This window comes from Grammomys surdaster, unplaced genomic scaffold (assembly GCF_004785775.1).
Source record: "Grammomys surdaster isolate TR1022 unplaced genomic scaffold, NIH_TR_1.0 146, whole genome shotgun sequence".
NCBI lineage: Eukaryota > Metazoa > Chordata > Mammalia > Rodentia > Muridae > Grammomys > Grammomys surdaster.
In genome coordinates this window covers 9446939-9462687 of record NW_021604604.1, presented here as the reverse complement: position 1 = coordinate 9462687, position 15749 = coordinate 9446939, and the positions used below count along the sequence as shown (strand labels likewise).

General features: G+C 39.0%; 1 protein-coding gene across 3 annotated transcripts in view; it reads right to left on the bottom strand.

The window, feature by feature from the left end:
• Positions 1-271: 271 nt before the first annotated feature.
• The window catches only part of Mindy3 (MINDY lysine 48 deubiquitinase 3), a 72531-nt gene continuing 57053 nt past the window's right edge, over positions 272-15749 (bottom strand). For 2 of the 3 annotated variants that reach the window (XM_028764831.1, XM_028764832.1), the window contains 5 exons: positions 13984-14056; positions 8601-8673; positions 7369-7456; positions 4021-4092; positions 272-1217 (listed from right to left, as the gene is read on the bottom strand). In XM_028764831.1, coding sequence (XP_028620664.1) covers positions 1068-1217; positions 4021-4092; positions 7369-7456; positions 8601-8673; positions 13984-14056 — 456 coding nt within the window. In that variant the 3' untranslated portion in view covers positions 272-1067. Of the gene's footprint in view, positions 1218-2730; positions 2867-4020; positions 4093-7368; positions 7457-8600; positions 8674-13983; positions 14057-15749 lie in introns of all 3 variants that reach the window. The other variant, XR_003711050.1, reaches the window with a different exon arrangement.

The following is a 15749-nucleotide window of genomic DNA, read 5'->3' as shown; positions in this document are numbered from 1 at the left end:
ACCTCTGAGGTGCTGAGGTTACAGATGTGCAATACCATGCCGATTTTATGCTGTATTCAAGACTGAACACTGGGTTTCATGTGTGACAGGGACCCTACCTACTGAGCTACATCCTCAGCCTTCATTTAAAGTACTGAGTGACACTTGGTAAAATTCATACAAAGTATTCACACAGTAGCAATGAACAAGGAACCTTTTGTTTGCAGAGTTGAAGGCAGAAATCATTATGAGCACTTGTTGATCATGAGTCACTAATGCAAACGTGCAAGGATGTAGTTAAAGAAAAGTCTTTATTTATGGTATTAACTGGAGTCATAATAAATAATGCAATATGCTAATGTAACAGTAGATGGTCTCATGCATTACCACGCTTATAAATATACAAGAGAGCAGGCTTGTAGGAACAAAGGTGGAGAAGTGTATTTAGCAATCCAGTGAAAGTGACAGAGTTAAGACCACCCAGCAAACAGAGGCTATCCCCTATCATTGTAAAAACACATCCCTGGGCACCTGTCAACAAATTCAAGTTCCCATATAGTATCCTTTTTTTTTTTTTTTAACATGCTAGTGTTAAATTAGTTACCAAAGGACCAGGGCTGATAATTTGTGATTTATTAGTACTTCTGATAGAAAGCAGATTTTAGCAATGAAAAACAAAATTAACAAAAATTAACTTCTGCATTTTGGTATAGAGGCTGCTAAAAATAATACAGTGAAATGAAATGAATGAAATGATATTCCAGGCAGGTTTTTGTGACTGATCCCATTTATAAAAATGCTATAATGTGTTTATAATCTGGTAACAACCAATTCTCTGACTGCAGAAGTGATGAACTTTAATTGAAGCTTAATTTTGTTAGTAAATTTCACAGAAAGGATTAAAACAGGATAACCTTTAACATAAAGCTTTAGAACAAATAATTTAAACGTATCTTAAACACTGAAAATGTGTTTTTAATCGTTATTTACAGTTAATCAACAATACCAGTGTTTAGCTTTATGTAGCCAGTCATGAATCCTCTTTCAACACCCGGTCTGACAATATTCCTTACACATACTCAGGCAACTCAGTTGAGTGAAGGAGAGCGGTCTGTGGTCCACAGTAACTCAATGTACGGCCATTTGGTTTGCAGACAGCGTTTGATAGGAGTGTCGTCTGTCTGTAGCATGGGGTCTTCAAAACCCATAACCACTGCAGTCCCTTCCACATACATTACCTGTTGAGAGGAAAAGCCAGAGGTCAGTTAATGTTCGAAGCCAGTTCTCAGGCGGATACAGACAGCATCACAGGCAAGTGTGTTTCTAAGAGCTCGTTATGTGGAGCTTTACATTTAACTGTTTTGATAGGAATTATACCCATCTATAGCATCTGCAAAATAAATTTGTGAATGAGATGGTGATACAAATTTTAATTGTTAGTCAATAGGTAAAACTGAGAATTCTATATCAAGACAAAAAAAAATTGGTGAATCATAAGCATACACTTTTAGATGAAAGATCATTCTTCAGATGATGGACAACAGGGTGTGTCTTCCCCCAGTGTTCACACGGCATGCTGTATTTCCTCTGGCTGGGCTACCTAGGCAGTCAGTTGCTCTTGCTACTCAACAGAGTGTAGCTATACCCTCTGATTTGTACTTCTATGCACTTCAGATCTGAAGATGACATGCATGCATGTTAATGGAATCTGCTGTCTTTGGACTAAATGGTTTGAAATGCAGTTCTGGAGTATATTTTACATTGTATGAAAATCATGGAGGAAAAAAATCACAAAAGATGTGAAGACAGACACAAGAGTCATGGAAGGGTGACAGGGTAAACTAACCTGTGGCAATAGTCATATTTAAAATAATTTGTTGGGAAGACATCAGAAAACATTACTTTGATTATTTTTTTAAAGAAAATACTTGAAATTATTTGACATACTAGTAGAACCCTAACTCACTATCAAGGATTCAATGTGTATATTAAACATGCAACTCTATATTAACTTCATATTAAATATGCAATTAAAAGGGGTGGCTATGGACTGCCCCCTTCTAGAGTATGCATAGTTATTTTTACCCACCCAGTGTCTGATACACATGATTGCAATTATGTTTTAACATAAAAGCCATAAGCTATGTGACCATGGAGCCAAAAGAAACAAGCTTATCCGCCTTCAGCAAGAGTTCCCTTAAAAACACAGCCACCATAGGTAGAGGATAGTTTACTACTAGGTCACATAATTTGGTTTATAAATTTTACTTTGTAGGGAAGTCCAAAGGTATTAAGGTGAAACACATTTTTTTTTATATTAAAATTACAACTCACAGTTTTCAACCTCGGAACAAAAGTGCTACTTTCTAAACCACTGTCTAAAAGGACTGTATGTCAAGACAGGACCTGTCTCTCCAGTTGCTCACAGCATCAGAGCAGGAGCCCCTCTGCAGAGCAGTGTGATCTATTCTGTGGTCTCCACAGTATTTGTGCCTTGCCTGGTGGCTGCAGCCTGTACTAGCATTCTCCTGATTTTTTTAATCTGGTATCTTGAATGGTACCTGACTAAGCACTCAGCTCTGTTTCTAGCTCCTGCATAACTTCAGGACCTTATACTTTTGTATAAATGACATGCATGAGTTGCTTTTACGGTTGTTACATAGTATGTCATGTTAATATTCCATATGTCTTAATTTCTGATCTTGTGTTAGTATGTCAGACTCTTGTCACAAGCATGATTTGAAGACTTACTATATACAGGTAGCGTGGCCAAGCAGACCAAGGACAGGATTGGGAATCAGGAACTCAGTTCCAATCCCTGCTCTGTCAATGACTTGCTGTGTGACTCTGGGTGAGTCACTTAATCTCCCTGTCTCAGAGGCCTCATCTGTAAAATATGGATAATATTTGACTACCTTGCAGGGATTGTGGCAGTGAATTAATATTTCGTGATGACAAAGGTAGGCAAACTTCAACAACTAGGTGAGCACTCATTAATACACAATAAGAAACAGCACCTGGGGCGCTTGTACTGATTGCACTCTATTACAGATAGCAACAAACTCAGGAAAAGATTTTTGTAAATATGAAAGGTTTTAATTTATATTTTGTTATTAAAATAAAAGTAAAATTTAGCCTTTTAGTTTTGGTTAGCCTTTTGGTTTTACTAAAATTAATGTATCTAATTTACATTATGATCTAGTTTCTGTAGCTATCCACCAAACAGCGTGAGATCAAACTGAAAAGGCATGACTCTTCTAATATTGGTTATACCGACTGTGGCTTTTCCCAGAATAAATGTAAAGACAATAAATAGACTTGCCACAAGAACACAAAAAACTGGCATTTCATTCAAAAGAGTGAAGTGCTCAGACAAAACTTTTGCCTTGAGCGAGGCTGGTCCAGACAGACACGAGGCCTCTGTCCATGTCTTAGAAAGGAGAGGTACAAAGCAAAGTGGCTAAAAGCACAGGCTCTGGCCTATATCTGACAAGTTTCAGTCCCAGCTCTGCCATTTCCTGGCCCTGGACCAGCTGCTTACCTGTGCTTAGGCCCCTCTGCAAAGCAGCCATCTACAGACAACATTCACCTCAGAAGGTGGGTGTGAAACTGAAGAGTGGGTAAATACTCAATACAGCCATGTTGGTAAATAAAAAAGCCAAACCAACAAAAACAAACAAACAAACAACCCAAAAAACCAAGTCAGTTTTATCCTGCATTTAAATGGATGAATAACAACCTTCTGTAGATTAACCAGAACTGTTGACTTGCAAATAACTCCACAGTCTGGAGTAACATTATATACAGAGTAAGCATAGTTATTTTGTCACAGTGAAATTAATGCTCCATAGATCCATGTATAGCTTGAAGGCAGGTTACGTCTTAGTAAAACTGAATACAACCAGTTCTCACACATGTGTTGCAGTAGGGAGACTCCTGGAGCAGCGTCCTGAAGTAGCAAATGCAGGGGACCCAAACACAGTCATGCCTGCAGAGTTCATCAACCCAGCTGAAGACAGGTTACTCTGTGAATTCTCATACCTTTTCATTGTAATTTGACTGCTTCAATCCATTGTAGTGGTAGACAGTAAAAGACTCTGGACCACTGGAACCCTATTATAAATAAAGGACTATTAAAACTTTAAGTTATATCTTTTTATCAAGCAATTTCTAATGAGCAACAACTATAAAGATGAAAAATCTATTAATCTTTATTGTTACTGGGAAATCACTTGATAAAGACAACACGTAGAGAGGGAGCCACCAGAAAAGCTGAGAGAGGAAACGGCTGCCTCTGGACACAGGGAAGCCCTGGCCAGCAGAAGCTCTTTTGTACTTGCTCACGTCTCTTAAGTAGATGTGTACATTACATTTAAAAAAAAAAAAAAGGACAAGCACCTAATAAATATCTCCTAAAATACATCTCTGCAAAACACTTGCTCCTCAATGTAGGACAAAGCAATACCACCCTATTTAAACCACAAATAAACATTCACCAATAGCTTCATTTTGGCCCACAATATTGAATCAGAAATATTAAAAAATACCATTTCACAGAAATAAAAACATATCATGCCTAACAAGACTGTATTTCCGCTCAAAGTGCCTGGCTCCTGGTTGATTTCCTGTAGACCGTTTTCTATTCTTCAGCTCATTTTCCTGGTCATTCCTGACATAAGAAAGGATGGATATGAATCAAGCTGGGCCAGAGTCCCTCCATGGATCTTTTCTACTTGGTGGGAGGTGAGCTGCTGGCAACTCTTGCTTTAGCTCCTAGCAAAAGATGGTCTAAGAGGATGTAGCTTTGGTGGAGAAAGTAGGGAAGGCGGGGGAGCTCTGGGAAGGGTTTAGGGCTTCCATAGGCTTGAGGCTCTGGAGTAGCTTCCCCTCCCCAAGCTCAACTTTTCAGTTCCTGTGAGCTATGCCTTTCTTTCTGGGAGTGTTTCCTCCCTCTCCCTCTCCCTCTCTGTCTCTCACTATCTCTCTTATGCTAAAAGCAAGGAAGGCTCTCCAAACAATGTAGGCCACATTCTGCCCTTCAGTCTGCCCCCAGCTTCAAACAAGAATGACACATTTCTTTGTAAAATACCCCTTTTGAATTTTCTAAGACCTGGCCCAAATCTTTCCTGTAAAGTTTTCTCTGAACATACAAGCTGGTTGTCTTACTATTCTGGCGGCGGTAGATAAAAGCTTTCTCAATTAGTTTGAGAATAATGTCATGTGACTTTATATCATTGGGTTGTTATTCTCGAAGACTTAACATTTGACATTTCACGTTCACTTGTAACCCTTCCCAGCTAAAATCTAAGCTCTCATTTTTTAGGTGATGTTTTCCTTAATTGTACACATGATCACTGTGATTCCTTAGATGACAGTAGTGGTTTGGTCTTGATTTTGACTATTTATTTTAACTTAGAAATTAAACATTTTCCTTCCATGAATAGGATTTGTAATCTCTAGGGGAACTAATCAGGTGACATATGGAAACAGAAGCACTAAGTGATGGGCTCTTGGGTAAGCCAGGTACCAGCTGAATGACATCAAATCTTTCCATATGTTCTGATCTTCACTACCAAAACTGAGGGGATGACTGATTCCATTTATAAGGCATACAGGATATGCTTACTGAAGATAGCTGCTTCTACTTGTTCTCATTGTAAAGCAACAGCCCCAGCTTGGCTTCTCATTCTTAACAACAATACCCTTGCACTGTAGTCAGCTGAGGCATGCGGAAAGCTGACTGACTTAAGTATGTCCGTGGTACCATTCTGACCTGGTCTTGTAATTTACTTTACTTACTCTTAGATACCAGAACATGTTTGCTGAGCTGCTCTTTTATTCATGTTAGGTAGGAGCCGGACAAGGATGGTGGAGGTGGCGTGAGGGACAGTGCTGGCATGCACTGAGTACAGATAGGACACCGGTCATGTGGCTCCCGTGGGAAGGTAAGTGTGACACAGGGGTCTGAGTTCCCACACGACTGGAATAGGTAGAAGTGGGAAAGGTCTCCTGTGAAGGAGGCAGCTGTGCTAAGTGTGCTATGTGACTCCAGTAGAGTCACCTAGAGGTGGCACAACATTTCTGTGCTGTCTCCACGGCTCCTGATTCACTAGATCCACAGAGAGACTCCCGGCTTCTGCATTTCTAACTCGGTATTACATACTACACTTTGAGAACATACTGCTCCAAAGGAAAAAGACGGCAGGGTCACATGTGTCGTGTAAGGAAAGAGAACCAGTTCCCCAGGGGCAATGAGAAAAACTAGGCTTGGGTGGAGACTCTGCTAGAGTAACAGGGAAGTAAGCAAATAGTAAGATGGACTCAGAACACGGTACAACCAACTAGAAAGAAGAGTCCATTTCCTGTGGAGTAGAAAGGAACTAGAACATTCCACCACCTCAAGGAATACTGCCCCAAAGGCAGTAACCCTTATTGGAGTCAGTGGGTTACTAAATAAAACAAAAAGGGGACACACTGTTGGGAGATGTGGGAGGAGCTACAGTGAGGCCCTGGGGTGCCTATGATCACACGCATTGTATCAATCCTCAAAGAATTCACAAAACATACAACTACCAATTCCTTGAGCTAATAAGTTATACTAATATTAATCATCATCTTGTAAATTAGCACACATGCAGCTGAAAGAACTTGTAACTGTCTTACACCGCACAAGCAGTTTTCAACCCCACCCTAATACAAATATGTTTCATATTTAAAACTAACAATCAGTATTTCCAATAATGTCCTAGCAGCAGCCTTCTTGGGATATAACCACAGCTTCAAATACACACACACACACACACAAACATACACACATACACTAACACACACACAAACACTAACATACACACACTAACATATACACAGACACACACTAATATACACACTAACACACATTAACACACACTAACACACACACACTAACATACATATACACACTAACATACATATACACACTAACACACACTAACATACATATACACACACAGTCACTTTGTGTATTGCACCATTGTGCTCACACTCACACTCTATCACCATACCGGCACACACACATCAGAGCACTGCAACACTGTATCGGAATACAAATGTCCCCTCTGGGTGCTGTAGCACTGTATTGGCGCATATGCTGTTGGAGCAGTACACTGCTATCCAGACACCCCACCCCACCCCACCCCAGGCAGTACATCAGGGTACTGCCACAGGTGTGTTTTCTGAGCACTACACAGCCATATGGGCTCACACATGCCTTCCTAACCTCTGCATGGAAAGGCCTTTATGTAATAGTTTTTTTCTCAGTCTCACATCTACACTTTAGGAAAAAAATTTCCTGTTCATAGACGATCATCTCAACAGAAAAAATGAGTCAGTATATTCTGTTGAATATGTTACCTGATCAGGAAAAAATTCTTGAAGAAATGGACCCAACAATATGATTCCTAATCCTTCTGGATCTAATTTATTCTTCATGAGATTTATACTATAGGGAGAAAATAAGGAAAAAGAAAAACAGTGAATACCAAACGAGACAAAACCCCACAAAACTATTTTGTTCTTTCATGATTAAATTTCTGGTGCTACACGTTTGGATGCCAAAATCCTAAGAGTTGTTCTTTTTAGAACTTTAATGACAAATACACAGGAATGACACTTAATTTGCCAAAACTTGGCTATTTTTAAATCAGAGTAATCTGTTACTATTTAAAATTTAAATTATGACGATGACTTTAGAATATTGTTCCTTATTAGGCAAAGTAATTTAAAAACCAAGGCTTATAAACTCAGGGTATAACCTTCCAAAGGCAGATTCTATTTGCTCCCTAGGTACTGAATTCAACAATCAGATGGAACATTTACTTTTCTAAAAACTATTTTAGGCTCCAGGATTGGAGCAAGCCAAGAGGCAATGGTAGATTAGATAATAAAAACATGCCTTTCAAATGTTACTTTAAGAACTAGATGAGATAGATGCTTAACATCCGTGGACAAGCTAACTTGAGGGCCACAGGCACAAAAGCTTGAGTCTAGGGAACTGCAGTGAGTGTCATGGCCCTTGCGGGTCCAGCAGCAACCAGAGGGAATGAGCTCTGTATGTCCAGTGATGTGTTCAGGGGTAAACTTTTAAAATGTGTATTATAAAAGTTACATCTGTGTGAGGTCTCTAGCCAGGTTCAGTGACATGTGGCTCAGCTCCAGGAGATGCTAGAGCATGACTGTCATAGCTTCAGTATCATCTGGTACCATTGTGCTTTATGCAAAGGATTCAGAGGGTTCAAGGATGGCCATTAGATTGCAATCTGAGACAAAGGCAAAGTCACTATTCTCAATGAAATTACATATATAAAATCTCAAAAAATAAAGTCTTTTTAGATAGAAAAATTTCAAGTTATAGTGAAAGACTTATTCTAAAAGCAAGACAACCCAATGGAGAGTCAGGAGGCAAGCAACAGGATGTATAATAGGTATGTTAACCTCTGTCCTCAGATTGGATTAGGCCTTTTTTCCTAAATTTTTATTGTTTTGTTATATAGGTTTAGCATCATTTTTTTGAAAAAGGGTAAAAATGTTTTGACTTGATGGAATCTTTTTTGAGTGATCGAAATAACACTTCCAGTTACACTCACTACTCAGGATCTGAAACAAGGTCCAAGGCTTTCATGACATCTTCCAGAAGGGAGTCAGCTATGAATCCATTATCTGGAAAACATGTGAAAGAGACATTGGAATAAGAACATTTCTGATTAGGTTCTGGGGAGGAGAGGATCACTTCATAGAAATACAAGGAGTTGAAGAACTATGTATGTTTTTGCAATAAATATCATTGCTCCTAGGTACTTGCTCAAATGAACTTTCTTAGACATACAGGCAAAGATTTCTCTTCAAGGGAGGAAAAAAAAAAGTGAATTAAGAACTCCAATTAAACTGTAAAGTTAAACTATTTTTTTTTAAATAAAGGAACAAGTGATGTAAGCCCTCTTGAGAAGCCCAGAAGATCATGTGTGGATCCCAGACATTGGAACAAGAAGCTATGAAGCTAAACTTCACTGGGAGACCCCAAGTAAAAGATGCCAGAGCTCTGGGATACCTGCTGAGAAAAGGTGCTAATGGGCAATGGAATGAGCCTAAGAGAAAAAAGTTTGTTGCAGTCAATAAAGATGAAAAAAAAAAATAGAGATCTGAAGACTGCTTTGCCATCAGACATATTTGCCCAGCTGGTTTCCTGTCTTGCTTTGGGGATTACAATTAAGTGATTGAATGAATCTCAGAAGAGACCTTGAACTTTGGACCCCATAGACTCATGTGTTTAGCAAGCCAGTTGGGGCCAGGGAGTGGAATGTGGTGGTTTGAATATGTTTACCCTGGAAGTAGCACTATGAGGAGGTGTAGCCTTGTTGGAGTAGGTTTGTTACTGTGGGTTTGGGCTCTAAGACCCTCATCCTAGCTGACTGGATACCAGTCTTTTCCTAGTGGCCTTCAGATGAAGATGTAGAACTCTCAGCTCCTCCTGAACCATGTCTGCCTGGATGCTGCCATGCTTCCTGCCTTGATGATACTGGATTAAACCTCTGAACCCCGTAAGTCAGCCCCAATTAAATATTGTCCTTCTAAGAGTTGCTTTGCTCCTGGTGTCTGTTCACAGCAGTAAAACCTTAACTAAGACACTCAACATACTAAAAGCTATATATGAGAAACTTTATATATAGTTAACTTTATCCTAAGAGGACAAAAACTGGTGGCAATCTCACTGAAACCAGAAATGAGACAGGGCTGTCCACTATCTCTATCCATTTTCAATATTGCACTTGAAGCACAATCTGAAGCAGTAAGACGGGAGAGAGAAATTAAAGGAGTTTGGACAGGATAAGAAGTTAAACTGTTCCTGTCTGCAGATGACATACTATACATAAGAGCTCCCAAACTGGTATCTGCAACACAAGAATTGTACATAAGGCTGAGGGGATGATGCACAAGAGGGGACAGAAAGACTGTAGGAACCAGAGGGACACAAGTCTGCTGTGAGAGTTCATCTCCTAGGAATGTCAGGGAAGCTACCCCCATGTAGTCTCAACAGCATGTCTGTCTAAACAAGCCCCGAACACAGATGATAAGAATAAACATGCTAACATGGAAGGAGGAAATCTTAGGGCACTCCGCCCTAGACAAAGTACTACAGGCAACTAGAGAGTGCTGAGAAGGGGTACACAGCTTTCTTTGGGGAAGAGCCCTTCAGTTCAGTATCCACAAATGGTCATCCCTGCGGTCATATACATACAAATGACTAATTATACAGACTAGGCAGATTATATTTATGATTAAGGAATACATAAACATACTTATATGTAACAATTGAAAAATGAGGACAAGAATTTGAGAGAATGAGGAGATGGCACATGGGAGACCTGGAGGGATGACAGTGAAATGATACAATTATATTTATGTTTTAAAAATTATGAAGTGTTGCCAACAAAAATGGTGGCTTTATATACACAAGATGATGTCAAAACTACAATGACACAGCAAAGCCTTTGGAGGGCAGTTAGAAATGACAGTGGTTCTGATTCCCCTCCACACACAAGGCACAATCACTCATTCCCGGAAACTGTCTCTACTTCCCATTAGCAGCCAGCAGCATGGCTTTTCAAGGGTTAGGTAATTTTCTAAAACATTGTGTCTAAAAGTCCTACTCCTGTAACAAACTGGAGAATAAAGGGAGCCCTCACTCACTCGGCATGCTTCATTTTATAGTCCTAGGCAGGTCAGGACCACACAAAGGCCCTTCCTATTTGTCGTCATTTTGAACAATATTCACCCATTTCAGACTGACCTTGTGTCAAAGGCTCCAGATCATTTGTGATAATTAAAAATGCACAGATCTTTAATGTGGAGGGTTAGAGTAACTACAACTTGTCAAGCTACAAATAATTTGAGGTCTAAAGAATAAAATAACTTGTTTGAAAGCACTTTCGAAGACCTTCAAACCCATAAGCTTGCTTTGGTGAATTGGAACGATAGAGAAAAAAATTATTCTGCTTAGTTAAGTCAGAGCTAAAAACCCAGAGCCTCTAAATATGAAACATTGTATTTGGCCACCAGCAGACAGGAACAATAACCTGGAAAAGTCCCTCTGCTTACTGGCCGTCACACATCTCTACTTGACATTCAGCATCTTAGGAAGCATAATAGAAAATGTCTCTGCTGCCTTTGTCTGGACGCTTTCGTCAGTGTGGCTTCTTTACTGCTACCCTAGAAAAATCCCTATTATAGCATATACCTGAGAGCAATGCCTAGATCCAAATACTTTTCTCCATGAAATGATCAACAGAAAAAAGTGTGGACTTGCTTAAAAGTTTGTGCATAAGGGTTTGCTGCCTGGTAAATTGTTCTGACTACATTCTGAGCAGCTGTTTATTATTGTCATTTTTTTAATTTGTGATTTAATCATGAAACACTGCCAAGTAATTAAAGTGGTATAATACGGCATTGTTGAGATTAAAATTTTGATAATATTCCAAATGAGAACTTAGCAATTTAAAAATACACCTTTGATCTTATAACTTTGTTTGACATCAAAATAAGTAGCAGGCTTCTCGAAGTTTGAAGAATCTAAAATACATATTATTCTAATTGCTCAAGCAAATGGAGAGTCAATACCAAATTATTAGCAGTAGTCTAATGCCAACAAGTTCTGAGCAGTTTGAGCATCTCTATGACTTTAGCCATAAAATAGACATTGGTAGTGTTTGGAGGGATCAAGATTGGTTGGTCTAGAACATCTAGGAGCTATTCTTGATTCTTAAAAATACATATGCACTTTTGAAAATGACACATACAAAGTTAGTTTTTCAACACTGATAAAAAAGTGATAGTATCTATCTCCTAGATTCAATGCAAATATTTTGTGTGCTATTGTGGAGATATATATATATATATATATATATGTATATGTGTGTGTGTGTGTGTGTGTGTGTGTGTGTGTGTTTTCATAAGGGTGTGTGTGCACTTATGTGTGTGTAGATGAGGGGAGGATGTTGGGCCTTTTCCTCACTCCCTTTCCACCTTAGTATTGAGGCAGGTCTCTCACTGAACCCAGAGCTCGATGATTTAGCTTGGCTAGCAGGCCACCTGTAAGGTTCAGAGATCTTCCTGTCTCTGTGTCCTAAGCAGTGGGATCATAAGCACACACCAACATGGCTACTTTTATATGTGGGTTCTGTGAAGCTAAATTTACTTCCCTATGCCAGCATAGCAAATACTTCCCTAACTGACCTATATTACCAGCCACACGCATGTGGCTTTAATATTAATATTAAATCACCATTAACTGATTAATATTAATCATCAATAGTAACATTAATATTAATATCAATATCAAAGTAGTTAAATTAATGATAAACATTAATATTAGTATTAAACAATAAATATTAAATTAAATTTAATATTAAATTAAAAGTTTAATATTAAATTAAAGCAGTCCATGGCTTTACTATACTCATGGAGGTAAAATGTTTTCTAAGTTATAATACCAGCCAACATTATGTTTACAAGTTGGACTATGTAGGGGCTGAGACAGCTCAGTAGTTAAGCATGCTTGCTGTTTTTGCAGAAAATGTCGGAATTCATATTGGGTGCCTCACAACTACTTTTAATTCCAGCTTTAGGGATTCTGACACCTTCTCAGGCCTCAGAGAGTACCTACATACATGTGGTATCATCCAAACCCTATGCTTGGTGCGCACGCGCGCGCGCGCGCATACACACACACACACAAAATAAAAGTAAGTCTTAAAAAAAACCAGAGCAGGTGTAAGATGTGCTGTCCGAGATAAAGTGCTACTGGTGGTGGCTGGCCTGCCACAAGTCCCTTCATTTACTTCATTGTCATGGTGAAGAATGTAATACAATTCATATCAAGCAATATAATTCATGCTTCTACTAGAGGGAAAAGTATTAAGGAAAAAGATTTTCATTTCCAGATTTGTATGTGTGTTAGTAAAGCAAGGTTATATAAACTGAAATATTAAATAAAAAGTAAGCAAGCAAGACATGTTCTTCTCCCTGAATAATACCGCTTCCCATGACAATTTACCTTATCAAGGGGTAAGGCTTTCTCCTCAGTGCTCCTGGCTAAGCAAGCTTAAGGCTTAGCACTGCCATGAACTTTCATTCTCAGTCTTTTCAGTCACTCATCAACAACACATGTGTCAGTAGAACCCTTACAAAGTAGCCTTGCTAGGAGGAAGGACAGGTATCAAGAGTAAAGAGCTTATGCTGAAGACAGAAGACATAAGAATGGAGGTCTTTAGAGTTCCAAAGCACTCCCCTGACCTAAAAACTTTGGTTTCTATGTGTTAGTTTATATAAGAATAAATTGTCTTTAAGGGAGGCAGATGCAGCGTTAAGACACAATGTTTAAGCCACAGTGGGCATAATGTTAAGACATAACTCAGTACAGAAACAAAAGGTCATCAAAACTCCTCAGTGGACATATGATATACATGTGCAGTTTTCACTTTGGTAGAATAAATATGAGATGATCAGGATGACATTCTTCCACGTGAAGATTTTTTTTCAATTACATTTTATTGTCTCTCCCCCCCCAACCCCCTGCCCCTCTGTGTGTATGTGTGTGTGTCTGTCTGTGTCTGTGTGTCTGTGTGTAGGCCATAAGTGTCAGATGCCCTGGAGCTGGAGTTCCTACCTATGGGTGCTAGGAACCAAACCTGGATCTTCTGTAAGAGCAGCCAGCGCTCTAACTGCTGAGCTGTCTCTCTCTCGACCCTGATCTGGTCATTCAATGTTTATTAAGATCAGGAACTAAGGAAGACTATTACATAAGTGAATCCTGACCTCTTTGATTTCCATTTTCGATGCTTCTCCTAAGGTATTTTTTTTAAAAACTACCACCTATCTTCCATTTAATAATCCAGCTCATCTTTTGAATAAAACCTGAGTATCAAATTTCAAACATAAAGACATACAATGTACTGATAGGAAAATTGGTTTTACCTTCTGGATCAAAGGTTTGAAAAACTCTTCTGGCTTGTTCAGAAGGCGCTTCAGGGGCAACTAAAGCCATATCCTAAAAATAAAACGAATACTGTCAACCAGATGCAGCACCATGACATTAAGAGTGAACATTCGAGTGGGGGGAGAAATGATGGCATTAGTAATCAAGATAAATGCAGCATAGGTGAGTGGCCAGAGAGAACACCAGCTCTCTCCAGTGCTCGATCTTACTCTTCAAGGATGGCAATGAGACATAAGGCACAGAAAACTAAAAGGATTTCATGACAACATTATAAAAGCAACTAATATAAAATTCAGTGTTCAGAGAATCCATGACATGTAAGTGTGTTTTATACTATTGTTTATGTAGAGACATATATAACTTAAAATACCTTCTAATTTCCAATGAAACAAAATTATGGCAGAAAGAGACTCTAGTTTTCAAGGAATCAAAACAGATTTTTCTAATTGCAAAGACTAAAGTGCAGTCATACATAGGACTGTAATGCCAGTCTTCACATCAGGAAAGAGCAATGTAACACATTTATCATGTTCTGCATGTCCAATTAAGCTTCCAAAGAGTTCCTATGGCAGGGTTACACCTTCTCCCTCATAGATGGAGTTTCATCACCACAGTGGGCAGCACTGCTCATCAAAACTGCCGCAGAGACGCACAGTGCTCAGTTGCCATTGCTTCTTTATATGGCCTCATTGCACATATCTAAGCCACTGTGACAGCCTACCTCTGCTGACAAGAATGAAGAAATGAGGGCCTTGTATTGATGACTGGTTGTAGCGTCTGTCTGAGCTTTCAATTATATTTGTGTTCAATGAGACACACCTCATCTGAGAACAGGCATCCCTTTGCACCATCTCAAACCCCCAACCAGGCTACACAGCAAAATCATCTCAAACCAAATCAAACACAGAAAACAAAACACAATAACTTTGAGGTATAAATGTTAAATTTTAAAATGTTTTATGGGCAATTTTTAAAGTAAGATATTCTAACTTCTAGCCTTATCTCATTTATAAAGGAAGGAACTAAAGAACCAGTGAGAGGAAGTCTTACCTGGTCCCAGGGACTACCCTTCTCAGGATGAACAGTGTGTTCCATTCTTATGAAAAATCAGGAATGGGGACCAAAACAATGTAATCACACAAGACATATACTTTTATGTACTCCAGAAGAAAGACTTGAAAGGTCTTGCCATTTTGTACAATTCAGTTGATTCAGTCGTGGATGTTATCTTTCATGTTTTCCATCCCAAAGACCTTTCCTACATATTCAGTGCTATTTTGCACATGTCAAGCACTGTTGTCTTTGGTTTAACTTCAATGTTGTTCTGAATTTGTGATTCAGTTCCTTACTTCCTAGATAGGTGGGCTCTGTCTAATCTTTTGCTATCATAATCAATGCATCAGACAAATGTGAAGGAATAATCTTATGCAAGCTTAATTGTATTTGTAGAGACCTACTGTGGGTTGCTGGATCATAGTAAGAATGATTTGTAATTTTGGCAGGCACTAGAGAGTTGTAAATCATGTTTGCTTACATATTTCACACATTGTTCTATTTTGGACAGTCTCACAGGTTGGCCATGAACTCATTATGAAGCTAAGGACGATCTTGAACTTCTGATCTTCTGGCTCCTGTCCATGGAATGGTGGAATAATATGTATGCACTTCTCTCCAGGTTATAAGATGCTGAGATAGAATCCAGGATGCTAGTAAGCATTCTACTAACTAAGGACATAACAAGCCT